General features: G+C 36.8%; 1 protein-coding gene across 1 annotated transcript in view; it reads right to left on the minus strand.

Annotated features, from left to right (window-relative positions):
- LOC136102278 (uncharacterized) overlaps window positions 1-25,321 on the minus strand; it is a 41,310-nt gene extending 15,989 nt beyond the window's left edge. The window contains exons 1-27 of the mRNA XM_071808608.1: window positions 25,249-25,321; window positions 20,423-20,476; window positions 19,753-20,014; window positions 19,277-19,391; window positions 18,563-18,653; window positions 17,609-17,718; window positions 16,794-17,010; window positions 15,790-15,915; window positions 15,198-15,315; window positions 14,250-14,388; window positions 13,122-13,232; window positions 12,504-12,573; window positions 11,565-11,702; window positions 11,316-11,480; window positions 10,718-10,812; window positions 9,796-9,922; window positions 8,797-9,052; window positions 6,904-6,953; window positions 6,414-6,514; window positions 5,419-5,570; window positions 4,866-5,004; window positions 4,661-4,774; window positions 3,949-4,128; window positions 2,455-2,694; window positions 1,570-1,726; window positions 1,157-1,285; window positions 658-784 (exon numbers count right to left, since the gene is read on the minus strand). Of these exons, the coding sequence (XP_071664709.1) occupies window positions 658-784; window positions 1,157-1,285; window positions 1,570-1,726; window positions 2,455-2,694; window positions 3,949-4,128; window positions 4,661-4,774; window positions 4,866-5,004; window positions 5,419-5,570; window positions 6,414-6,514; window positions 6,904-6,953; window positions 8,797-9,052; window positions 9,796-9,922; window positions 10,718-10,812; window positions 11,316-11,480; window positions 11,565-11,702; window positions 12,504-12,573; window positions 13,122-13,232; window positions 14,250-14,388; window positions 15,198-15,315; window positions 15,790-15,915; window positions 16,794-17,010; window positions 17,609-17,718; window positions 18,563-18,653; window positions 19,277-19,391; window positions 19,753-20,014; window positions 20,423-20,476; window positions 25,249-25,321 (3,656 nt within the window). The remainder of the gene's footprint in view (window positions 1-657; window positions 785-1,156; window positions 1,286-1,569; window positions 1,727-2,454; window positions 2,695-3,948; window positions 4,129-4,660; window positions 4,775-4,865; window positions 5,005-5,418; window positions 5,571-6,413; window positions 6,515-6,903; window positions 6,954-8,796; window positions 9,053-9,795; window positions 9,923-10,717; window positions 10,813-11,315; window positions 11,481-11,564; window positions 11,703-12,503; window positions 12,574-13,121; window positions 13,233-14,249; window positions 14,389-15,197; window positions 15,316-15,789; window positions 15,916-16,793; window positions 17,011-17,608; window positions 17,719-18,562; window positions 18,654-19,276; window positions 19,392-19,752; window positions 20,015-20,422; window positions 20,477-25,248) is intronic.
- Window positions 25,322-26,000: the final 679 nt, after the last annotated feature.

Below are 26,000 nucleotides of genomic sequence, written 5' to 3' on the forward strand. Positions count from 1 at the left end.
GTTAATTTTATTAGTCATCTTTCTGCCAGACACTAGCATCAAAAGACAGGACCCTTTATTTGTGTTTATTCCATGAGTTTCCAGTTAATGTTGGCTTCTATTTTGCAGCTGTTTTCCAGAATATTTTCTTATATATAATCTAAACATATAAATGGAAGCGAAGCTAATTATTATTAAAAGCTACAGGTAGAATTCTTAACAAAGACTTTCCTTCATTCCTACTTATCGCTTTCCTTGCACTTGCGATGTTTATATACTAAAAAGCAGGCCAAGAAGGGAAGTAATCTAAATACTACCAATAGTATAAGAATGTAATAAAATCCTTGGAATTAGACCCCTACTAGATATCTCTACAGTATTTTTCCTGCCATGGGAATGGGAAATAGAGAAAGCCGGGTCATAAAGGACTTACTATTTTTGTTGTATCTTTATGCTGAGGATTTACACCATGATGAGGAACAAATTCAACTGAACATAAAATCACATAAGAACTTTTTACTATTACTGTAGTAAGAAAACCGGCATTAGATAGTAAGGCATTATTTTTACAGAGGCAGCATAAACTAGTCCTATCATGTATTAAGAACATGTAATTTATCACTGGCATTTTTATCATTTTTCCTTGTAACATAATTGGACTGATAGATTAAGTCTTACCATAAGTGACATTCATCTCGTCTATATATCTTTCCATCTTCATTACTGTAACAGTCACAGAGACTAACACACTTCATCTGATCCTCATGAAAATACGGTGTCTCTGGTGGGCAATTAGGGTAGCAACCTGAAGGAAGGAAAAGGCCATATCGAAGGTAAGAAAAGTGAAAATGAGATACAGTCAGCAAAAGTTTTATTGGTGCACAATGTGTTTGCAGCTCATGTTTTTAATAGCCATAATTTTTACAACTTTGTTTTTTCCAATAATTCTAGGAAGTAATCCAGAGTACTAGCGTCAGCAGAGCCCACCCACAAAAACCGAGTCCTAGGGCTGTTTTTGACTCCTGTTTTTGTACTCTGCCTCCATTCATGTGGATGGAATCGTGTTGAAGAAAGCTTAATGGTGCAAAAGCAGCTGATGGGGGAAATACTCTCAATTAAAGACCATTAAAAATATAATAAAATGTACCCACTTTAAGGTACTTTCAGCTCTTTTTACCTTCTAAACCTGGCAAATTGTGGAGGCATTTTCCACTGGGATTCCTACAGGTCTTCATACAGGAGGCTCCACAAGGCTTATAGTGCCATTCACATTTCCCTTGTTGATTGTAGTAATCACAGAATAGTGCTAAGCAGAAAAATAAATTTGGACATGTTCAGAAATAAAAAAAAGGAGCTTTTTTTTTGGCTCGTGCCTGTTCATCATATCCCTGCAATGCTGCTTGAACAGTCTTGAAAACTGTGAATGAATAGATGAAATTGTGTGACCATCAAAACAACTTAGTGTGAAAAGTCTACACAGTGACATAACACATATATGTAAGATACCCAGAGCATGTGTTCAAGAACATCAGTAAGACACTGTACATTTAACTACACTCTCAGTATAGATGTTTATAACATAATACTCACGACAGATTGATGGGGTCCTCCAGGCTATGCAGACACCGACTTCACTACATGCTTGAGCATAGGCAGCTACTGCTGTACAAAAGCAATCACAGTCTCCTCCAGTGTCACATGCACAAGCGTCTGTCACACATGCTTGGTAATATTTTGCTGGTTCAACCTGTTATTAAAGAGAAATGTAATATTATACATACTGCCTTCTAAATTCTTTCTTAGCTTTGCTAGAGTATTTTTCTTAAAACTCTAATATCTCAGAAGAAAGACATCAGTAATTACATTTGTTTGTTGTTTTGGTTTTTTTTTTTTTTTAAATATACACTGTTTAACACCCGAGGTGATGCCAGATGATATATCCAAATCACATATTGACAGATTTTTAGACACCCAGACTTCTGTCCTACTGGAAGCTAAGATTCACGTTCCCAAGAAATACTAGGCAACTGCACTTGAAAATGAAGGTCTCTGCCAGTGGAAAGAACTATGATAATAGGAAGAGCACAGAGTTAACCCTACATTGTTTGGTATGTACTTAGTGTCAGATAAAGTGTATGCTGACACTTCATTACTATGTTATTGTTTCATTGAGCTTGTATTCTGTACATGGTATATAAGAATTCTAATTCAAGTCACACTACAAGAAAATATGTGGTAATTATATAATTATTATTCTTTCATAATAGGTCAATATTTCATATGAACTAAGTGTCCTTTGATTTCTTATACATAGGGACTATAAATCTGTTCAATTAGAGTGGGATTCAGATTGAAGTTTTTGTGGCGTGATTCAAAGTGAAACATGCTAATGAGTTAGGCATGCATGTCAAAATGTCTGAGGCTAATAATACACAGACCTAATCCTCACATAGCAAGCTTCTCCCCAAGTAATACCTGAGAGTGACAGGCAGCAAAGACATCACTGTTGATGATGCTACACTGCTTCTCTGACCAAGACTTTCGATAAAGGTTGGTAGAACATGGGTCCTGTATGCTGTAAGCATCAGGACATGTAGAGGATACTTTCCAGCTGTTTCCAAACTCTAGGACATTCTCTACCACAGACTGACTCCTGGTAGTAAAGTCATTGATGCCATTGCCATCGTAATTTCCACAGAGGCCACAGGTCTGGCCCTGCAAAAGGAAGTCAATAAAATAATAAGGGAGGTGAGAAAACTTGAAAGAACATATGAGACTGAAAGAATACTTGAAATTCAGCTCTTAAAATGATGCCATTCCATTCTAACTTTCCTGAACAACTTCATCCTTTGTTTCCTTAGCAACAGAACATGACTACTAAGCTTAGAAGGATACTGCCGCTCGTTTTTCTTCTTTTAAATCTGAACAATAAAATCATCTTTGTAAACTTCTGTCTTTGAGGTATGTCTTTAACAAGGAAATGAGGAGTCACAGTTAACCAACTAAGCTTTTCATTTAAACTTTGTCTCATACAATAGAGGTACATATGAAAAACAGCCTTACAAAGCTGCATAAATACTACCAGTTCAGCTACATCGTCTATTCATTAAGTCTGTACTGTTACGACTGCTCACACATTTAAAGAGAAATGACATTTTCCTTGCACATCCAGAAATATCCCTTAGCCTGAATTTATGGTTCTTTAAAACTGTGATAAGCTACAGTAGATGCTATGCTTCCTCTATTAATTTAATGTGCATACTTTCCACATTCCTACTATTTTTATGAAGTGCCAGTGGGTAAGGTAGCAAAAGAACCTATGATACTGAAATAAATTTGTATATGTAGTTCTAAATTACACTTACTTTATATAACTAATTGAAATGTCACTGTGGTATAGGAAATTCCTCATTTACTACAGTATTTAGTACTTATAAGCTAAGTGAAGGTGTATGACAACAGGAATACATTTTCTTTATCACCTGTGTGGATATATGCTTGAAAAATACATGGTAGCATTTTACAAGAGAATTTCACTCATAATATTTCACTTCCTTTTTCTTGAAGTATTATAATTTGATTTGTGTGTCAATGAGATCTGGCAACATTGGTTTACTTTCAATATCAAGATGACTCAATTGATTTCTACACATTTAGTTCTGTAATTTTAATAAGGTCTGGTAATTTTTACCAAGGTTCAGTGGGTAATATTAACAAAGTCCAAAAAAGTGGTTTGCCAGCTCAAGTTCTGTTAGGCCAAATAGGCACAGAAAGCTGCTTTCAGAGCTCAGAACAGCAGCAGGATGATGGCATGGCTTCCTGAGGCACCAGAGGAATGAAAAACCACATAGGATATGCTGCAGGAATGCTAGAGACATCACCTGTTTGGGATCTTGACAGGTTTTCAATAGAATTCACACCCAGTCCAAATCTGGACTGTAAATTGCCATTTAACTGCTAGTTCCGCACCTTAAAATCAGGGCTGAGCTTGATGAAGATGCTGGTTTTCTTGTCCCATATGAGGATCATTCCGCTTGTGGTCTCAATTACCAAGTACATACCCATATAGCGGACTGTGTATGGCACCTCATCATTTTGTCCCCTCTTTATGACACTGACATGCTCCTCACCAAGTATCAGTTCATAGCCCTGAAACAGGAAGAAAAGGTCATTAAAAATAAACTCAGTAGCTGCAGCTGTGTTCTTGAATATGTTTTTCTGCTTTTAAGAGTACTACAAATAGTTTATATAATGAAAACAAATAATTCAAATGTGATAAATCAAAACTATATAGTTCAAAACTCAGGTTCCTTGAATTGTGGTAAAAAGTTGTTTTAAATGGTATAGGTCAAAAAAGAGTGGTTTTGTAGTCATAGAGGAGCTACATTGCACAGAATAAAACAATCTTCTGACATGATAATCTAAATTTCTACTAAAGACAATATTCCTGTAGATCTGTAGTTTGCTCGAGAGGGGTATAAGATAGGATGGGAAATGGACAAGACAGAAAGCTGGGAATCTCTACCAAATATTTCACTCGAATCTGATTTAAGCTTAACTTTCAAGTTGATTTGCATTTTAAAATATTTTTCCAACTTCCTTGAAGCAATGGATGTCTAGGCTTCTCCTAAACCTTAAACAGACACAGAACAAAACTGGTTTATATGCAAAACTCTCTTACCTGTAAGAAAACTTTGATAGATTTTGAGCAAGTTGTCCCGGTGTTGCCACAGGGAATATTTTCAGTGATAACCCTGAAGGTCCCATTGGCTGTGCCACTCTTCCCACAGTGGTCCTGGGTAGAGAATATAATTTAAAAATATATATTATTATTTTGTAGACACAATCAAGGTTATGTCTCATTTGCTATTGTTAATTATCAGTACCTGGACTAGTGTGTATTCACAGTTTCCATTAAAGCTGAACCTTTTGTCATCAAAGGTATTATAATGACCATCTCCGTAAACAGCACAAGTGCCCAGACATTGCTCTTCAGTGCATTCCCACTTCCTATTCCTGCACACGCTAGGAGTGAGAATAAAATATTTTAATAATAAAACAAGTCACTGTTTTGTCTGGACGTATCGCAACAACTCAGTATTTTTTTGGCAACTTGCCCCTGATAAATGTTATATTGATTCTGGAGTTAAAATAGTCTTTTGCATTTTTCATGTAAAGAATTAAAGCAAAGTTCTGTTCTGCTGCTCTGAATGCATTAACTGCAAAATATTATAATACTTAATGAACTGTAGCACCCAAAATTTCCTCCCATTTGTTTTTTTGGTCATCTGCCTACATCAGAGGGAATCTTGCTCATGCTGTTTAATCTGGAACTAAAACATTAAACAGTTGATGAAATATGCAGTCAAAGTTTTTCCTTGCTGCTGTACTATTTTAAGATTTTTGGAAAGGCAAATGATGGAACCAGGAAATATTTACCAGGTGTTGCAGTCAACGCTGATCTTTTCCCCAGGCTGATACATGGCTTCATTGTGAATACATGGACATTCCTCTTCAGGAATACAATCACCATTCTTGTCTAACACAAGCCCAGCTGGGCACACACAGCCAGATATACATTGTGTCCTATACTGGTAAGGTAAAGAGGAAGATATTATTTCAGAATGAAATAACCACAATGGAAAAAAAGAAAGATTAAATTTTCATAAAATGTTTTTATATGGTGTTATTGCTACCCAACTTAAATGGGAGACAACTACAAAGTACTTGTAAGACAATGGAACAAAAAGGAAGTTATTAGCCATTGATTTAATACAATATAAATCTGTTAAATGCAAATGTTTTATGTATGTCAATCCTGATTGCTCTGCTGGAGTCTGTGAAACTCGAAATACATTAATCTTAAGTCTTTCTCTGTATTACATGAAGATGTCTTGCATATTGTAGTGAGTGATTTGTGATTGAATGGAGCTTTAAAAAGAAAATAAGTAATATTTTTTCAGTTTGGTTGAGTTACATTGAAATCCATTTCTCTCATATGGTACTTATTCATGAAATGGCATGTGACTACTATGCAACTAGATGGAACAATACAACGAGAAGTGCAAGAAGTTCAAAAATGCATCATATGAGAAAGAATGATTTATCCTCACCAGTTTATAGCCAGTAATTTCCTCCTGAAAAAGTAAAATGTGTGGCAGAGCCTTACATATTTTCACTACTAATTAGTTGCCTGCAGTAGCGAAAGAAAGGTAGACACTAATCTTATTCATTAAATTGGATGTTACATTATTATATTTTGGTCTAAGGCTCCCATTGTTAATGCTTCATAACATGGTTTTAGGCTTTTGCTACAAGAACGAAGTATCTGTGTTGTAGATTTGGAGTAGATCAAATCAATCAATTGCTTTAGCACCAAGAGCTCTGGTAAAACCTGGAGGCATTATCATTCCATCCAGACGTGTCATACTTACACACTGCAGGTCCAGAGTCTGGCAACTTTTTTGGCATTCTGCTCCTGTTGTTCCTGCAGTGATGTTTTTACAGTCGAAGTAGACCATGGGATGTTTACAGACTAGAGAAAGGAAAGAAGTCTGAGCAGTAAGAAATGACAGAGGGTTTATCCCACATCTGTAGCCATTTAAACCATCTGGAATTTTTTTTGAAATTACATGTTTCAGTTATTGCGGGTTGCTGTCCCTATTCAATCTGCTAAATAGATTCACTTAAGAGCACTGAATTCACAGAAAAAAACCCACAGTATTTTGGAAAAAATCTTCATGAGGAAGAGGTCTTATAATGAATCTAGGTTCATTCCTGCCTTTTATGATAATTGTTGCACTATAACTAAATGAGAAATACTTCTATTATTTAAAAATCCATTATGAAAAATAAATTCTGTCAGCTATTTCTGTCTCACGCTTGGCACAGAGGAAAAGATAACTGGAAGATTTTTTTTTTTACCTGTAGTTGAAGGTGCTCCAATACAATCCAGTCTTCCCTGGGTGCAAGTGCTGAAAGGGAGGGAAACATATATTTTATTTCCTCTCAAAACATGTACTGAGACTGAGAGCTACTTTTCTCTTTTCAGATTTCAGAATTTTTGAAGGAATTAAAGAATGCTGTTTTGCTGTCCCAAGAAATAATTTTGCTCAATACCACTACCAGTGCTGCTTTCAAATTATATCCATCATTGCTTAACAGGAAAAATCACAGGGTGAAATGAGTATATGTCTCTGCTTCTTACTTAATTTCTCATAAGATTTCTCCTTGCTTTTGTTGTCATAGTTTTGTGCTTGCAAAATCATGGAATTAAATATAAAATTCACGTAAATACAATTGCTCTATCAATTTGGAAATATCATAGAATCACAGAGTCATGTAGGTTGGAAAAGACATGTAAGATCATTAAGTGCAACTGTAAACCAAACATAGCCAAGTCCACCAGTAAATGGTGTCCCTAAGCATCACATCTACATGTCTTTTAAACACCTCCGGGGATGGTGACTCAACCACTTCCCTGGGCAGCCTGTTCCAATGCTTGACAACCCTTTCAGTGAAGAATTTTGTCCTAATATCCAATCTAAACAACCTCTGATCAAACTTGAGGCCATTTCCTTTTATCCTATCACTTGGTACTTCGGAGAAGAGACCAACGCCCACCTTGCTACAGCCCCCTTTCAGATAGCTGTAGAAAGCAATAAGATCTCCCCTGAGCCTCCTTTTCTCTAAACTAAATCACCCTATATCCCTCCACTGCTCCTCATAAGGCTTGTTCTCTAGCCCCTTCATCAGCTTCATTGTTTTTCTTTGGAAAGACTCCAGCACCTCAATGTCTTTCTTGTAATGAGTAGCCCAAAACTGAAAACAGTACTCGAGATGCAGCCTCAGCAGTGCTGAGTACAGGGGAATGATCACGGCCCTAGTCCTGCTGGCCACACTATTTCTGATTGGCCTGTTTGACCACTCAGTCCCCTCATCCAGATCATTTGTAATGATATTAAACATAACTGGCCCCAGTACTGAGCCTTGAGGAACACAGATTGTGACCAGCCACCAGCTGGGTTTAACTCCATTCGCCACAACTCTTTGGGGCCCGGCCATCCAGCCAGTTCTTTACTCAGCAAAGAGTATACCCATCCAAACCATGAGCAGCCAGTTTCTCCAGGAGAATACTGTAGGAGACATTGTCAAAGGATTTACCAAAGTCCAAGTAAACAACATCCACAGCCTTTCCTTGTCCACTTAGCGGGTCACCTTGTCATAGAAAGAGATCAGGTTGGTCCAGCAGGACCTGCCTTTCATAAACCCATGCTGACTGGGCCTGATCACCTGGTTGTCCTGTACATGCCATGTGATGACACTGAAGGTGATCTGCTCCATAACCTTTCCTGGCACTGAGGTAATGCTGAGAGGTCTGTAGTTCCCTGAATCCTCCTTCTGGCCCTTCTTGTAGATGGGCGTCACATTTGCTGACTCCCAGTCAACTTGGATCTCCCCGGGTAGCCAGGGCTAATGCTGCTAAATGGTTGAAAGTGGCTTGGTGAACACTTCTTCCAGCTCCCTCATTCTCCTTGAGTGGATCCTGTTGACCATAGCCTTGTGTGTGTCTAAGTGGTGTAGCAGGTCACTGACAATTTCCCCTTGCTTTATAGGGGCTTCATTTTGCTCCCTGTCCCTGTCTTCCAGCTCAGGGGAATATGTACCATTCTTAACAACTGAAAATAAAGTTGAAAACATTAGAGAACATTTTATCTAAATTCAGGCAAGGCAGGGTGAGATCAGTTTAAATATAGCAGATTTTAATGAGAAAGTACATATACTGTTGCTTGAGTGTTTTGCAAAAGATTTGCTTACCATACAAGCCCATCTTCATTAATAACTTCTCCAAATGGTATGGGAGAGCCTCTGAAGTAGCAGGGGCATTCATTAGCAGGCACACATTTGCCATTTTCATCCATGTAAGTTCCATTTACACAGGTGCAGCCATCAACTGGGACAAACTTAATGTCACATGTGATATCAGGCTCACTCAGAGACCGACAAGTGGGTTGACAGGAAGAGATGGTATAGCTGTAGCTTAGGGATTTGGGACATGAGGTGGTGTATTTTGCTAGAGAGAGGAAAACAGAATACATTTGTTAATTCCAGATGGTTATTTCTGGTGGGGAAAAAAGTATCCATAGGTAGTAAAAATAACATGTGATCAATACTGTACATGTTTGCCTATGTTACATCTTTCATGTAAATATCTTTCTGGATACTTCCATAGACCTGAAAAGCTATTCTAAGTGTGGATAAGTGATGTAGGAAAGAAGAAAATATTTTTTCAAATTAAATTTCATATAGAAGCCTCCATTTGGCTCTGCCATTCATTGCCAAGACTTCTAAGTTGAAGTACGAGACAAAACATCTCCCTGAATGTCTCTTGATATGCTAAAAACAGACCTACTGGATCAGTGGAACCCCACATGCAGCTTCAGAAACCTTTGATTTGTAAGTGTTCTGATTACTATTACTAGTACTGTTATTCTAATATGTCACATTTTCTCTACAGTAACTCATGATACATAAAGCTGTAGTGAAATTCAAAGTTGCACAGAAACAGGTAGAGGCACTTCCATAACAGCAGTCTCTTTCTTAAGCAAGCTGTGTCTCCCATCTATTTGTATTCACTCTTGCTAGCAATGGATTGATTCTAAGGGAACAGAAGAGAATTACTTCCAGGATTGTACTTGACAAAATCCCTTCCTCAACATCTGCTATATTTATTTAGAAATCAGTATAACATAATCTAGGATCAGGAGTTTTTGTTGGTGTGTTTTCTTAGGAAAGGACATAGTTAAGAGTACTCACAGCAGACATCAGTCCTCCATCCACTCAGCTGGATTCCTTTTGCAGCACAAGCTCTCACATAGGAAGACAGGGCTGCACACAGACAGTCCTCACTATTTTCACAGTTACATGTGTCAAACATGCAGTTCTAAGAATGCAGAGAAAAAGAAGGTCTCAGCACTGATAATACTGTCATTCTAAAAAAAAAATAATGTTATCTTTCTGGTTTTAGGCACTAATCTTTCTTCAGATATGCTCACTTGTAGACAACACTAACATAGCTTTGTCACTTTCCAGTCTTTGTCTAGTTTTCCTGGCAGGGGAGAATGAATGTAATGGAAATTCAGTTGATTTCTGTAGTTATTATTGGGAAATAGTGGTCTTTAAGTCTGTTATGCATTTAACAGCGTAGTGTTCCTTTGAACCTTATTTATGAATATGCTGCACAATAGCATACAAAGCTCTGTTCACTTTAGATACATCATTTCACCAGTGTCCATAGCTGCGTGATTCATAGCGAGAAGAAAGATTGGCAACACATTGATAGCAGAACAGTGATAATTAGCTAATGCACTTTCTGTGCTAAGTAGTTATTAATGAGAAAAGAGGCCGATGAGACAACCATTCACTGATGTTCAAGCAAGCATTTGACATGCCTTTATATACACCTCCTACTATAAGTCGATAACCATTCAGGAGCAAATAGCTGCCTTGTCATTTGGAAGTAAGTGAGGATCCTGAAGCCAAGACTGACAAATCGAATAAGATAATGTTACAACACAAAGAGAAACATGTGTTTAAAGAAGGAAGTGCTGCAGTACAGAAATGAAAATACAGGTATTGCGTTAAGACAAGACAAGTCTGGAACAGTGCTTTTCTGGTAGCTAGTAGTATTGATCTTATTTCTATTGTTTCTAAAGGGAAAAACAGTCTAACAAAGTACCGTGTGGTGAACTGAGGGATTCACTGCATGGTGACAATCAGCAAAAGGTCCTTCACTGTCAGTTAGTAGTCCACACCAATGCTGAGCATATTTTTCTGTGAACAGAACAAACAGTACAAATGCACATTACTCTTTGTATTTCATTAATCACAAAACCACACTGCTCTGGTCCATGAAGCCAGTTCTGAAATGACATAAAATCTCTCCTTCTCCTGTCTTTTTTTTTTTCTTTTTCACTCAGCTTGTGGGCTAAGGTTCCTAAAGCCAAAGAAGAGAACTTATTGAAGGGGGTGAATAAAAGATTTCCCAAAGATACTCCTGCAATCCACTCCTCTGACAGCAGCTTGTCAGCTTAGACATCCACTCTATTTTCAGTGACCGCAGAGTTCCCTTCAGTTATGTTTCTATGACTCTTCCTTACATCTTTTACTTTGTTACTTATCCCTAGTGCTTTCATTTTGAATATTTGTTTCTGATTTCAGATGTATGTTTTTACCAGGTATATAAGTCTTTATTCTCTTATCTTTGCTTTCCATTGGATGTATCTTCCTTAGGGATGAGCAAAAACACCTAAAAAAAATTTCTGAGCAGCACATACCATTATCAATGCTGAGTGCACAAGGGTTCTCAAAGCTGCTCTGGATATTAGGGCATGAAGCCTGAGTTCTCCATGTATTTGCAAATGCTGTTGCTGTTCCTTCAATTATTCCACTTATGGCCTTGAAGTCATCAGTTTGGATATTATTAAAATTTCCACAGAGACCTGTTGAAAAGCAGTAAAAAGTTTATACTGCTCGTACTAGACAAAAGACATTAAGCAAGGTGTTCTTATATTTCATTTACTTACCACAGGTTTGGTCTTTGAAAACAGGGTCCAGTCTCACAAACACTTGCATAATGGGTATGATTTGGATTTCAAGGAGGACGCCAAAGTTTGTCTGCATGATGATGAAGAATGATGAAGGTCTGAACATGGTGACATTAGCTACAGATGAAAAACAGAATGATCACTTTCTGAATAAGGTCAAATGCTGGAAACAGTGCATCTTTATACTATTCGTGCATTTCTATTGCAATTGTTGCAAATTCTTAAGTTAAATAAATCCAATATTTATGAAAATAAATCAGAAATATAAATCAAAATTTACAGTTCAGAGTTTCATTGTAGCTACCAAGTTATTAACAAAGTTATTTGCTGTCTCGACATTAAGCAGTTAGAGATTATTTTTTCCAAGAGAATAAGAAGGAAAAATTTTGTGGCACTGAGCCTTAAAAAGAATACTTATATTTTTGTTTCTAAGCTTGTACAGCACACATAGGAACTCTCAATCTGCTGGAGAGGGAAACTAAGCAGATCTGGAGGTCAGAGAAATCACATAGAATTGTTAGTTGTTGAGACAGAGAAAAATCAAATATCTGAGGAAGTATGAGCACAGGAGTGGTAAGTAAAAAAAAAAAAAAAAGGTGAACAGATGTCTGTATTAAATTTTGGGCAGTGAGAAGGAAGTAAAGCTTACAGTGATCAGATCAGGTGAGTGTAAATGCTGTTTGCTTCTGTTTGAACTATTGCAAATACTTGTACTGTCTCCCAGTTCCTTATGACATCAAACTTCCCACTTCTAGTTCAAAAGCACTTCTATGACTCAGGAAATATCCCAGAGAGAACTGAGATGTGACTATGCAGGTTCTGAACAACTCGCAATCCTTTTATTTTCCACAGTTTAAGAAAATAAGAAGTTGTGGAGTTCTATTTTTACTGCTCACAGACTGCTAGAGAAAGTAATACCTGCTGAGATGGGCAGCTGGGTGTAGATCGAGTTCACAAACACACCACCATCAGATTTGACCTCGATGAGCTGATGAGGAAAAGGAACAAGAGGCAACTGTGTGTAGGATAACTGTAGTCCAAAGAGTAATAATGGTGATGACTCCAGTGATATTAATTAAAATCATATTACGTAAGAAGGGAAGTTTTTTTATTATTTCATCTCCTCCATCTTTCCACTTAGTACTCTTTAGTCATTTTCCCTACCATAAAATAATGATTTTTAAAGAGACTTTCTCAACCATTTAGGAAATTAGATCATCTTTGTTTCTTTGAACACATCTTTCTGATGAATTACATGCCTTACTGTTGTAGTTTTTAATCAAAAATCTCATGTGTTTTCCATCTAATTGGCAGAGATAATAGCTTTTTTCTGCTTTGTGAGTACAAAGCTTTTTTTTCCAAATTTATGGCTGATCTGATTTTCATTAAAAAAGCTGTATTTCTTTTCATTTGATGTACTTATCATATATGCTGACCATTTGAGAGAGAAATGCAGTTCCCTGACTGATTAGGGCACAGCCTCTTTGCTCCACATATTTTCACTTGTTGTTTCCCATATTTATTTTGCATTCTTACAGTTTGTCCTTTATTCATGTTGAGGGTCACTGTCTTCAAGCATGTCTCAGTGTCTGTTAGGCCACATTTGCGTAGTTCTACCAGGATAGTGAATGTTTCATCTTTACAGTGCTGAAAAAAAAATGCCAACAGTTATTTAATGAAAGACTAATTACAGAAGATTTCCTTATAAAATTTTCTCTCAACTCTGAAAAAATATTTCTCTTTCTAGAGAAGATCTAGACTCTCCCAAATCACAGGCCTTCTTTGGCCTAAGATTCAATTTTGCCTTTTGTAATGATCGCAAACAATGAGGGAATTAGAATCTGGTTTAGCACTTTGTTGATTATATCTGTATTTGGAGTTTTTATTCTTGCCAGCTTCTAATGTTTGATTCAGTTCTACTGCATCTCACACCTTTTTGTAGCTGGTATCATTGTTAGACAAAAATTTCAGATAAAACATATTTCAGGAGAACAGTAACATACAGCTTTTTAAAAATTTTATTTTACTGAATTGTGCAGACATGGAAAAAAGAAAGCAAAGAACAAGCAAAAAGTCTCAAAAAGATCAAAACGTTTTACTCGTACATTGCTATAATTAAATATTTTTATTACTGTTAACTTTAAACTTTTCTGGGTTTAGACTTATTTTTTAATCTGTTTAAAATGTTCAAAACTGAAACAAAATACATGAATTCACTGAAACTGATATTCCATATTTAAACTTGCCAGAAATAAAATAAAAATATTAGTCTTATAAATTCAACTTTTTTTTTTTTTTTTTCGGAGTTGTTAGTGCAATTTTTGAGACTTGTAGTGTTTGACCCAATACCATATAATAAAGTAACATGACAAAAAGTGTGTAACTCAGTAAGAAAGCTGAATTAATCACACTGAAGAATGAAGACCAAGTAAATGCAATGCTCTTCAGCAGTTACTACATCTCAGAATTGGAAATTTCCAAGTAAACACCATATATTCTAACAGTTAACTGGTGCTTGCCATGTTCTAGTAAACATCTGACAAAGCGAGAGGCAATTTGGCATCTGTATGTCAAAAGAGCTAAGTTTCAAAAGTGTTGATTGAGTTCACATTTTCTTTGTAGAAAAGTATACGGCTTTATGACCAAGTAATATCTGACTCCCACCTTAGAAAGGACGTAAGTGCAGTCTCCATGATGATCGTAATGTTTCTTATCATATGTGGAAATGTGTGAACCTCCCTCTACTGAACATGTTCCTGGGCATGACATGTCTTGACAACTCCACTGGCCTCCATTACAGGTACTGGAAGAGAGGGAATAAAGTTAGATGAAATCTGTAACTGTGGTCCAGAGTAAAAGGAATTAGAGTGACATGAGGTTCAGCTATTTTGCTACCCTTTTCCCTTCAAGCTGCAGTTTGACACACAGTAAATCTAGGTTTTAAACTTTCCAAATCATTGGAAAAATGTGTAAAAGGAGTGACTCTGGTATGCATTCAGATTGCTTGTTTGTTTTCCTTCTTTGAACACGTAAACTCTCCAGCCATAGATATTAGATGAGTAATTACTTGGTTTTTGCAGCTAGCATAAAACACAATGAAAAAATATTTTCCGTTTTCTTATACAAATGTATCAGAAACTAACAGAAATGTAACCCCACATCTACTCCTGATACAGGGCATACCTGTTTTCTAAGGTGATGTGATAGAGCACAGGTACAGGATTTATAATTGTGAAATCAAGGTTGTATTGTGTCATCCCTTGCTTTCTCCAGAGAAGATAAATATTTGCGAATACGTAAATGACTGCAATTTCATTGCACTTAAAGAAGTCAAAATGTTTGAACAACACAGCCAAAGAGGAAACGTTTTAATTGACTGGTGAGAAATCTAAACATTGTAAATCCTTGCTTTGATCATCTTGAGTTGAAGAGCAAAGCTAGTTAAGGCTGTTGCTAAATAAAACAAAGAATGTTCTTTAGGGATATTTTGGAACTATAGCCATCAGCTAAATACACATATCAATTACCGATGATGCAATTGCTTATAATAAACCATTAAACTAATTAAATACATGAGAGGAAATAGTAAGTTAGAAAAGTAACAAAGGTTACCAGGAATGGCACTGGTCTGAAAAAGAAGCTCCTGTAGCGTAGGTGTTGCCATTGTAAATACAGGAGCACTGCTCATGGGGAATGCAGCCAGAATTGTTGATGTCATCAAATACAGTCCCTAGATTAAAATAAAATAAAAAATGACAAAACCTTGATCAATTAAAGAGACATTTCCTATACACTATTTTTGTCTGTTGTAAATCCTAAATATCATCTTAGAGACAGATCTACAGCTCTCGTGAATGGACATACCTATGCTGAGCACAGTAGGACTATGGAAGTTTGTATAGTAAAAGATTCAACCTTCATACTTAAATTCCACCGACTTAGGGACTTACTGTAGCACAGGTGTCTTGTTCAGAGAGTGCTTATGATCTGTTTACTGTTCTGCTTTCCTGCTTTCTGAATATTGCACATATATTGGGAATTGATTCACATATCTTTTCTCAGCTGAAACATGACAAATGCTTGTTGCTTACAGGTGTGAAAAATCCAAATATAGGAGGCTTAAACCCCATGGAACCTGCCCAAATTCTACAGGTAAGCTGTTGTTGTTCTTTGGGATCAGAGTTGTGAGTACATAAGAACTTGCCTGGGGGGCAGAAACAACCATCCATACAGTGTTCTTCACAAAACTGAGATCGTTCCAGATTGGTGCATGTGTCAGCACAGGGGGAGCTGCACTCCTGATACTGCATGTTGTAAGGACACTTCTTGGCTGAAATTTTAAAGGAGAGATTTTTTTCTTCAGTCGAAAGTATTTCTAGTTCATTGTGTATGAAAATATTTATACTCATTTAAGTATTTCAACTAGACATAAAAACGCACTGAACTGCAGATCCACTGCCAGCTCTCAACTGGACAACAAGGTAATGGCCCCACAAAGTCAGCGAGGCCTGTGTTTCTACTGAAGGCACCCTTCTCATGAACACCTGTGTTGCTGGAGAAATGTAAGGCTTAGGTTTCTAAAGCTTTAGTATATTTGTATTTTTCAGATACTGTTGTAAGGACAAATAGTACCTCCTAGGGTTTTGTTCTGGAGCAAATGCTGATGACAGTATCAACAGCTACACTTCATAATCTACTATGTGTTTAATTCAGTGCAAATCACTGTGAAGATTACAGTGATGCAAACTCCTTGCAACCAAGAAGAGAAAAATAAGTGTTTAACCAGCCAAACACCTGTGAAAACCAAATTAGTTAATAACTGAGAATTAAAAAATGTTGTAGCTGCCATGAGAACAGGAGAGAAACAGGAACGCAAGCAAGCAAGCAAGCAAGCAAGCAAGCAAGCATGCATGCAGGCATGCCTCATTCTTTCTCCTTCTTTATTTGCTTCCTTTACTGTCCCATTTTATTAGATACCACTTTGACTCTCAGTTAGAGTATCCATGTATGTATGTGTGTGAATAGTATTTAATCCAGTTTGTATTAAAACCCTTAGCTCTTTTGCTGAAGTCTTCATGCTGGAACTTGTACAACAGAACCATCTGGAGAACATAATCTTTTTTTTCTCATGTATTCTCAGCATCATTTGAGAGCATGTTGTTTGTTAGTTATTGAGCATAAAGTAAGGCTATCTCCAGTGATACTTACGGCACAGTTTTGAGGTTCTCCAGTTCAGAGGATGTCCACCAGCATGAGCACACTGCCGGGAGTATTCAGCAAAGGTGTCACAGATACATGAAGCATTTTTAGATTCTTCAGACCTGCACAAGTCATCTTGGCAAGCCATAATGTACTCTGTAACATCAACTAGGTCATTACACTCTGCAAATGCAGAGCTGGTCAGTGTTTTCTGGCATATGTCGTCCTTGAGAGAAAAAAAAAAGGTAAACAGCTTTCAGAAAATAGAAAGGAGCAATTTTTTTGTATTGTTACTTTGTATAAGTGTTCTTTGACAGAATCTTATATCCTTGTTTAAGTTGCTGTCACCAAGGACTTTTACTATTGACCCTTATGAGGAAAGGCTGAGGGACCTGGGTCTCTTTAGTTTGGAGGAGACTGAGGGGTGACCTTATTAATGTTTATAAATATGTAAAGGGTGAGTGCCACGAGGATGGCTCTTCTCGGTGGCAAACAATGATAGGACAAGGGGCAATGGGATCGAGCTGGAACACAGAGGTTCCACTGAAATTTGAGAAAAAAATTCTTCTCAGTGAGGGTGGCAGAGCACTGGAACAGGCTGCCCAGGGGGGTTGTGGAGTCTCCTTCCCTGGAGACATTCAGAACCCGCCTGGACACCTTCCTGTGCAACCTCACCTAGGCGTTCCTGCTCCAGCAGGGGGATTGGACTAGATGATCTTTTGAGGTCCCTTCCAATCCCAAACATACTGTGATTCTGTGATCTGAATCCATAGAAGGGCACAGATAAATTCGAAAGAAAAATAAAATAGTGAAACAATCCTTACAAGATTATCAGTGCAATTGTCTGGCTGGGTAGACGTGGTGTCTTCACAGTGTTCTGTTGGCCCATCCATTTTCTGCATATTCCCAAACTGCAAGGCTGTCATCTTAATATCTGTACAAAAGAAATTTGATAATGACGGTTGGGTTTTTTGTTGAATGCATTGCCTGTTATCTTTTTCTCCTCTCAAGCATTCTGCTCAAGGCTGGTCAAGGCAGCTAGTTCCCTTAAGTCTTTAAATTTCATCATCATCCTTTCCAAAGGAAGGACTATAATCACTGTCTCAATTTACTTTGCACAGCACCCGGAAAAAAGTAAACATTGAAAACAATTCTCAGCCTATTACAGCTAGATTAAAACTAAGATTTTTACCAGAAAAATAGCAAATTGTTTTCAGATTATAGTGAGCCCATGCAGGGAAGAGAAAAAAGAATCTAAACAGGGATTTGGACAATGTAGACTGCTGTGAGACATGGTTTAGGAAGAAGCCTAAGGTGGTAATAGATAGAAATATGAAGATAAGATCTTGTAAAGATTGTGCAATTCAGCAGGCAAATGTGGGTACACCAATTTTAAGACAGAACTGACACAATAAATGTACTGACTAGACAATACAATTACCTTTTGTTTTATTGAATAGATTTCTATATTTATTTATGTTATTAGTGAAAATCTGTCTCATTTTTATGGGGTTAGCTGATTAGGTAGATAAAGCCATGGCATACAAGAAGTATGCTATCAGTCATTAGCACAGGTACTATATTTATACTGAAAGTATTAAATCACATTATCTGATTTCTGTACTACATACGTATTTTTCAACAGAAATTTAATCATATCTTCTGAGTAAATAATTTACCAGGATAGGAAAGAGGAACACTGATGATGTTGGAGTTAAAAGAACATAAAAAGGCACGTTCAGACTCCAGAAACCAATTTTTATTATTTAAAAACTTACTGTTTGAATAGAACTCATTGTAATTTGGAATGCCATTGAAGTCCCCACAAAGTCCACAGGTCTGATTGGCATATTTCTCATTCAATTCCAGCTAAAATGATGGACAGTAAGTTGACAGAACTTAGTATAAACATTTTAAAATATATTCAAGACCACAGAGGGCACCTGCACCTGCTGCCTCTAAGTATTTTTCATCAGATCTCTGTAATTTTATTTAGCAATATAATTCAAACTTAGGGGATAGCATGAAGAGTTGTCTTGGATTTGATTTACAATACAGAGTCCAAGCTTTTGACGCTGTTGATACAGACTTCAATTTTCACTGCAATATCTATATCATTCTCAACATCTTTCTATTAATTCTTCAGAAAGCGAATCAAATCCACAGCAAAAATAGTGTCTTCGGAGAGTGAAATTCTGCTAGAAAATGATATTTGAAGGGCTAAGCAGGCCCTATAACAATGCTAATATGTTAATGATATAATTAAAGCGATTTTTCACCTATTTTAAGCAGATGGTTGCTATCCACTAGAAGTAAATCCATGTAATTGTCTTTAGGACTACCTGGATGCAAACCTGTCTTTATTAAGAAAGAATTGCTCAACAGTATGTGATGGGATGGCAATAATAACCCCATAAGGAGACAGGGACTGGCCTAATCAAAGATTAACTCTGTTCTCTGAAGTTGTAGACAGGTCCAGGAGCAGTACTTACCAGGATACTGTCATCTTCATTCCACATTAACACAATGCCACTTTTGCTGGCAACTTTCACATAAACACTGTTTTTCACTATAGTAATTCCAGATTGGCTGTAGGGCAGTTGAACTCTGGGAAAAGGCAGAAAGAATGCTAAGTATTATCTTCTGCAGATACTTGATAAAAAGAAATGACTTGTTTCCAGCATCTATAGGGATTCTAAAATAACGTAGTCGTACAGAAAGAAAAGCAATTGAAAAATAAGATGGTCCAATGTCATAAAAAATGAATTTGAATTTGGATCCCACCTCTCATGATTTTTCATTCAAGTTTTATTTTTGAGATAATTTTAAGGAAAGGATTGATTTACTGTGAAAGGGATTAATGGCAACTTTTTCACTATTTATGTTGCTCCCCTCAATACACCAAAGTACTCCACAAGTTTGAAAAAAAGGTCTGTAGTTACAAAACGAGCATTACAAATAAACTTACCTCTTGCTGTTGATCATTATAACATCCTTCGTTAGTTCAGCAGCTACACCTTCAATTTTCATGGTGATGTGGTTGATTGTTGGAGCATTTTCGACTACTATGCGCCTAAGCTGGATGTTGAAATCCTCATAGGGAGCGTTGCAATGGGATGCAAAAACATAATTACAAAGCCCAGGGAAGAAGAATATGTCTCCGTCAAAGGTCTTGAAGTGAAAGTTGCCCCACGTGCTGCACACGCGGCCATTGTGAGCAGGATTGGAAGCTGTGAATTAAAACTAGCTATTAAAAAATTAACTAAAATTCCCAGCCATGGTGAAAGTAAACTTGTCCAAGACTTCATTTTGTCATTGAATAATTTTTGCCTGCCTACCCTACCTCAATTTGTTGTTTTCTGTCCACCTGTCCATTAAAAAAACCGTGTATTCATTCTTCACTCAGATCTGTTACTCATCTTATATAGCCCTATAAATGATCATACTTCTTTTCAGCTAGAGCTTTATTACTTGTCTACATTTCATCTAACAGTTCAATATCATGTTTCATAACCACCCTCCTTCTCCTCTTTATAATCTATTCATTTACCAGTGGTTTTCCCTATTTGTATTAGATTTTTCTCTCTACAACCCCTAAAACAATAACTTATTGAATATATTTCATTTCCTTTACTTACGTGTTATTATTGGATTTGTCAACATTGGCTGGATGATATTGACCTTAGACGAAACTGTAATAGAAAAAGTAAGAAAGAAAACAAAAATGAATGAAACAATACCAAAATTGGCACCTAATATTGACCTAGAAAGGACTAGAAAGTTCATATGCCAGATCTGATGAAACAACGTTAAGCCTGTTTTGTTTCACACAGGCCATGGATTAGCTAAAAGTGGATAGTTAAATTATAAGAAGTTGCTTTCAACTGTGATGATCTACATTTTCTACCTTTAAATTTTAATCCTTTTGTGAAACTCTGTATTGTATTAGGAGGGGCAGTGATTAACAGCTCCCCATATTGGAGTACTTCAGACACACTGAGCAATACAAAGGGTTAAGCTGTATTAAATTACCCTGTTGCTGGTACAAAAGCATAGTTGTCTTCTCATTACACCTCATCTTTCTAAGAAGGGAATAAAAATTTTAATTATCTCCTTTCCTCTCTGTTTAGTCTTCTTCTGTTAAGGGGCTGAAACTTCTAGAAGTGACCACAAATCCTTTGTATAGGATGAACACGAATCATTACATGGTAAAAACCAATGAAGTTTGCTTGCCATTTTAATTTCCCAGCATCAGCCACTGACTTTACAACTTGCCAGCGTGGTCTCATTTCCTTGTTTATAAGCAACCAAACATCCTGCGTGTATATTCCACTTTGATTTTATAAATACATATACATGCACATATGCATACAACATATACAAACACACATCTATTTTCTTAGTTATTATTATACAAATATAACCATATTGTGTGTGTTTAGTAATTGGTATCTAATAAAGTTATTATTATTCTTATATAGAAAGAAGCTTGTTAATATACATTTATCTTTATTTGACATTACCATCAATATGCTAAGGAGGGTTTTAGGCATTTTTATTACTTATTGGAGAGGTATCAAATAAATACCAATACTAATACGAATATGAATACACAGTATAAACAAACATACTATTTTGTTTCTGCTGAACAACCTCAGTGGATTTGCTTTCTGTTTCCTGTTGGACTTCAGTCTGGGCTCCTGTGAAGAAATTGTAAAAAACATATGAAGTACAGTTTCCTGTGAACTTTTAAAAAACTTTTTAAAAGTGAACTTTTAAAGCAAAGCATTTGGGTAGGATCAGAGGACTGAGATACTTCTCTGTAAGAAAAAGGGAAGAGTCCTTTATCACATCAGAAAAAATGAAACAGCCTCCTCCCCCTGCCAAAGGTAAAATGTAATTATAGAAAGAGACTTTCTATTACAAATACAGAGACTTTGAAGTCCAAATAATTCAAGTATATTTGCTTGCTTTGTTTCCCTTAAAACTCACTACAAGGGATTCTAGTGACTGGATCACAGCCCTTATTTCACTGCTGCACTAAATCTCACTACTATGTGAAACACAGGAAGAAGTCTCTAAATGTAATAGAGTAATTTATTAAAATTGCTGTATAGTACCTAGGTAATAAAAAGAAAAGGCACAGAACTAGTTAAAAGAAACAAGAGACTTAGGCGTTCATTCAGTAATTTATATGACTGTTTCTTTAGTGCCCAAGCACATAGCCTTTTCTTCTGGAGCAAATCTAAACCCTCAATCAGGGATCTAGATTTGTGTTATAGCTGGATGAAAGAAGGTATCTCTGAGTGATAACACAAGGGCTCATAGCCTGAGCCAAAACTCAGGAGAAATAACCAAAAGAACCACATTTCCTGTGCTACTCCTTTTCTCACTCTGAGATGGTTCAAACTCGCATCTTCTCTGTGGAAAACCTTAAGCATCATATTAAATCTATTTGACAAAGGGTACTTGCTACCCCACCTGAAGCTGAGCCACGGTGCCAAAAACAGTGGAGCAGTAACAGAGGAGGGAAAAATAAGCCATGATCATGTGACCACATGATTAGGGCACTCAGCTACATCAAAACTGTCCTGTGCTTGTGCCTTGCTTCAAGGGTTATTTGTGTACCTCCAGTTAAATGTTTACTGGATCAATGACATGAACTACCTTCCAGATGAGTTCTCCTCTTTATCATGACTCCATCAGTTTTGAATTCCTTTCCATGCATGACCCAGCGATACTATACCAGAGGAGGTATTGTCAAAGACTTTTGAGAGATGACAAATACTGACTGGAACACTTTCATGCCTAGAAAAAGACAGACCTTGAGCGCCTAGGTTGGTGCTCTAAGCTCTTGTCTTAAGTAAATATGACAGGCATTTCCTGTAAAAGAAAAATGGCTACAACTTGATTTTGTGAAGGACTGAATGCTGTCAACATGTGACAACTGTGTTTGGAACGTGTTGACAAACATCTACCTATAACCTGCCAAGTCTGAAGCCTTAAAGGTGATGAAATGACTTGTAGCCGAATCCTGATCAGGATTGTGTGAATGAGCACTCTTAAGAGTCTAGACAATCTCTCAAAGAGGAACTGCCTATGTAATTTAGTCCTAAATTAAGCCCTCTGTTTCCCTATACAAAGGTGGAAAGAGTTCACTGACTCAGAACTGGATCTATAACACCTATCTCTGAACAAAGAGACACATTGGTGAAAGAGGGGGAAATGTTGAAGTCAGGGGTGTGCCATAAACCCCAGTCCCCTTTGGTGCTTACATTCCTTGCTGAGCATTTCTTCCACTTAAGAACCTCAGCCCAGATATCTCCATGAAAGTTGGACAACCACCTTTGCCTTAAAAATAGCTGGATCAGGAGCAACTTATTTTAAAAATTATTTTTCTAATGTAACTTTTGCCTGTGCCCACCATGTAAGCAGATTGAGTACTTGATCCCAGAGCTGAAGGATGCCGGTCTAAAGGGATTCAAGCCCCCACTCCCAAAGAGGTCTTCAAGAGACTGCTGGCTTTGGACGAGAGGGTTCTGTGCAGCCTCACCACATCTAGAAGTTGCTGCAGTGTCTGCAGTTTCTTTCAGGCCTAAGCTTTTAATTATTTTCTCATTTAACTTCACGTGTGACCACTAGTGATGTATGAAGAAGTAACTTAGGACAGAGTTTAACCATTTTCCATTTCCTGTTCGTCTTTCGGTATCATAGGCAATATCATTAGATAAATGCATTCATATAATTCTAATTGATACTGATGGGGTGAGACCAATGCCTCTGTAAGACTTAATAACAGGCCAGAATTTGCTCTCACCCAACACATCTATCAGAATCTCAGCAGGCAAAGAATCACAGAAAGTTTTTTTATTCTAGCATGAGAACCTTTGTAACAGAGCAAGATAGTATTTACATATATTTTGATTTTTCTCAAGGAAACATTGGGAGATTTTGTTTACTTAGCAAATACATAATTCCCAAGGAAATTCTTGCTGTGTTGGTTTATTTAGCAGTTGCACAATGCCATGTTGTTGACCACTATAAAAATAATAGTCTCTCAGCTGTAAGAATAGTCAAGATAATTTACTATTTGTTAATTTGGGAACTGACCTATTTATTAAGAATATTTCTGGATGAACCTTGTTAAGTCTATATCCAGCTGTCATTCTGCACATGCAATTGTCGTTACAATCAAGTTATAAAAGTTAATATTTGACCCAAAATATAAAGTCAGGCATGGAATGTTTGTGGAGATGACATGGGATTTGGCCAATATTCTTTAGTCACTCAGGACATCTGAAAATGCTTACCACAGAGTGCAATTCAAATAGAGAGGAGTTTGCTGGGCACTGTCTAACCACTACTTATTTTTTAAAGCAATTTATCAGATTAGCACTGCACAGTACAAATAACTTCCTTGTTCAATGTATGCCTGAACAAGCTTTTGACTGACACTGTAACTCTAAATGTAAGCCTGTACTCTAAGTGACTGTTGTATTGTGTGCTTAAATCAACTTACCAGTATTTTAGTGTTTATTTCACAAAATATAAAGTAGCTTAAAATTATATTTGCGCTTGTCAATGTTTTGAAAATTATATGTAAGATAAATATACATAGGCAATCTGAAGATTTAAGAATGTTAGCTGACAGGGCATTAATTACTGTACATGAATGGGACTGCATCAGCAAGCTTGTACTCATGCAATTAAGTTCCATTTGAGTGGTCCCCTTGACTTAATAGGACTACTCATATTGATAAAAACTGTCAAGACAAGCCCTGATGGATATAATGTTGACAGGAGGAAAAAGAAACATACAAAATGATGGATTGCATGTGTCAGATCTCCCAGTCCTGCTCACGCTCAGTATCAGTAATTCATATAAATATTTTGCATAGGGTGTTATCAATGTGGAATTAATTACTGAAAGTCATTGTCATGTGAATATTCCCTTCCAGTCTCTTTTGCAAAACAAGCTGCAAGAAATCTTGAGAAATCTGGTATTAACTCCTGGTACGTGACAAGGTACTGGAAAAGATTGACCAGTGGTCTGATCTAGCAAATGGAAAAAGTAGTCATTTAAATTTCATCTAAGAATAGCATTCATAACTAATCTTAGTGGAAAATGCATCAGGAATAAAATGTTTTAGTAAGGTGTAAGTGATACTGAAAAACTGATGTTTTAAGACATGAAGAATCATTCTTTTTGATTTGTTCTTCAAGGTTACCTTCCAAATGTAGTTATATGCAGTAGTTTGAGGCAATATTAAATTAAATCAGTCCAGTTAATAGACAGACATTAAATGTTTAATAAAAATTGGAAAAAAAAGGATACAGAGAAATCTTGTTTAAATGCAATCATCTGTTAAGTGAAACAATGAAATGAGTATAGTTGTTTAAAATATATTACTAGATCTAAACAGATTATTATTTCTTTCCCCAATGAAAAAAGAGAGCTTCTTACCTATCTGATGGATATAGCAAACTGCTAACAGGAAAGCCCATTCTGGTCCCCATATCCTCCTGCCAAACCCCATCTTGACTGGAGTCTGGCACAAGGATGTCAGGTCTAAAGTTGATCAGGAGGACTAGTTCACCTGTGCTCTGTTGGTCTTATATAACAGGTGACTTTGGCATCACTCCCAGATGGATTCAGAGAGTCTAGAAAGGTGGGGTTTGGGGGATTTTAGCAAATGAACAGGTAAACAGAGGATGCTCTTTCTTCCTCAGGAACTGGCCAATGGTATTTGCATTTTGGGAGGAGTATATACACATACGTACTTATATTTTATTAAGGTTCAGTCTAATAAAGAAATACTATTTCAAATAAAACACAGCTCCTACTCCACAAATAACAGGTCTTGGAACAAATTTAATTTGGTATTTCTTTACAGTTACGCAGATAGCATTCAAGTAACTATTTTAAGTTTTTCAATACAGTGACTGATGCCAGGAACCTCCTTGGCAAAAAAACCGCAACACCCTGATTTCTGAAGTCTGAGGAGTTGTGGAGTATTTCTTATGTGTGGAGCCAGCATTAGGAAGTCACTCCATGCCTCTTGGGGCAGCTAATCTTCTTGTCAAAAGACCAGACTAATAACCTCAAAAGGTTCTGCACTACCACACACACACTCACTCTGAGTGTATGCCATGGAAACTCTTCTGTGCATCACAGACATGCATTGGGCACCTATCTGAGGAACATTAAGCCAGCTT

Source organism: Patagioenas fasciata, chromosome 5 (assembly GCF_037038585.1).
Source record: "Patagioenas fasciata isolate bPatFas1 chromosome 5, bPatFas1.hap1, whole genome shotgun sequence".
Taxonomy (NCBI): Eukaryota; Metazoa; Chordata; class Aves; order Columbiformes; family Columbidae; genus Patagioenas; species Patagioenas fasciata.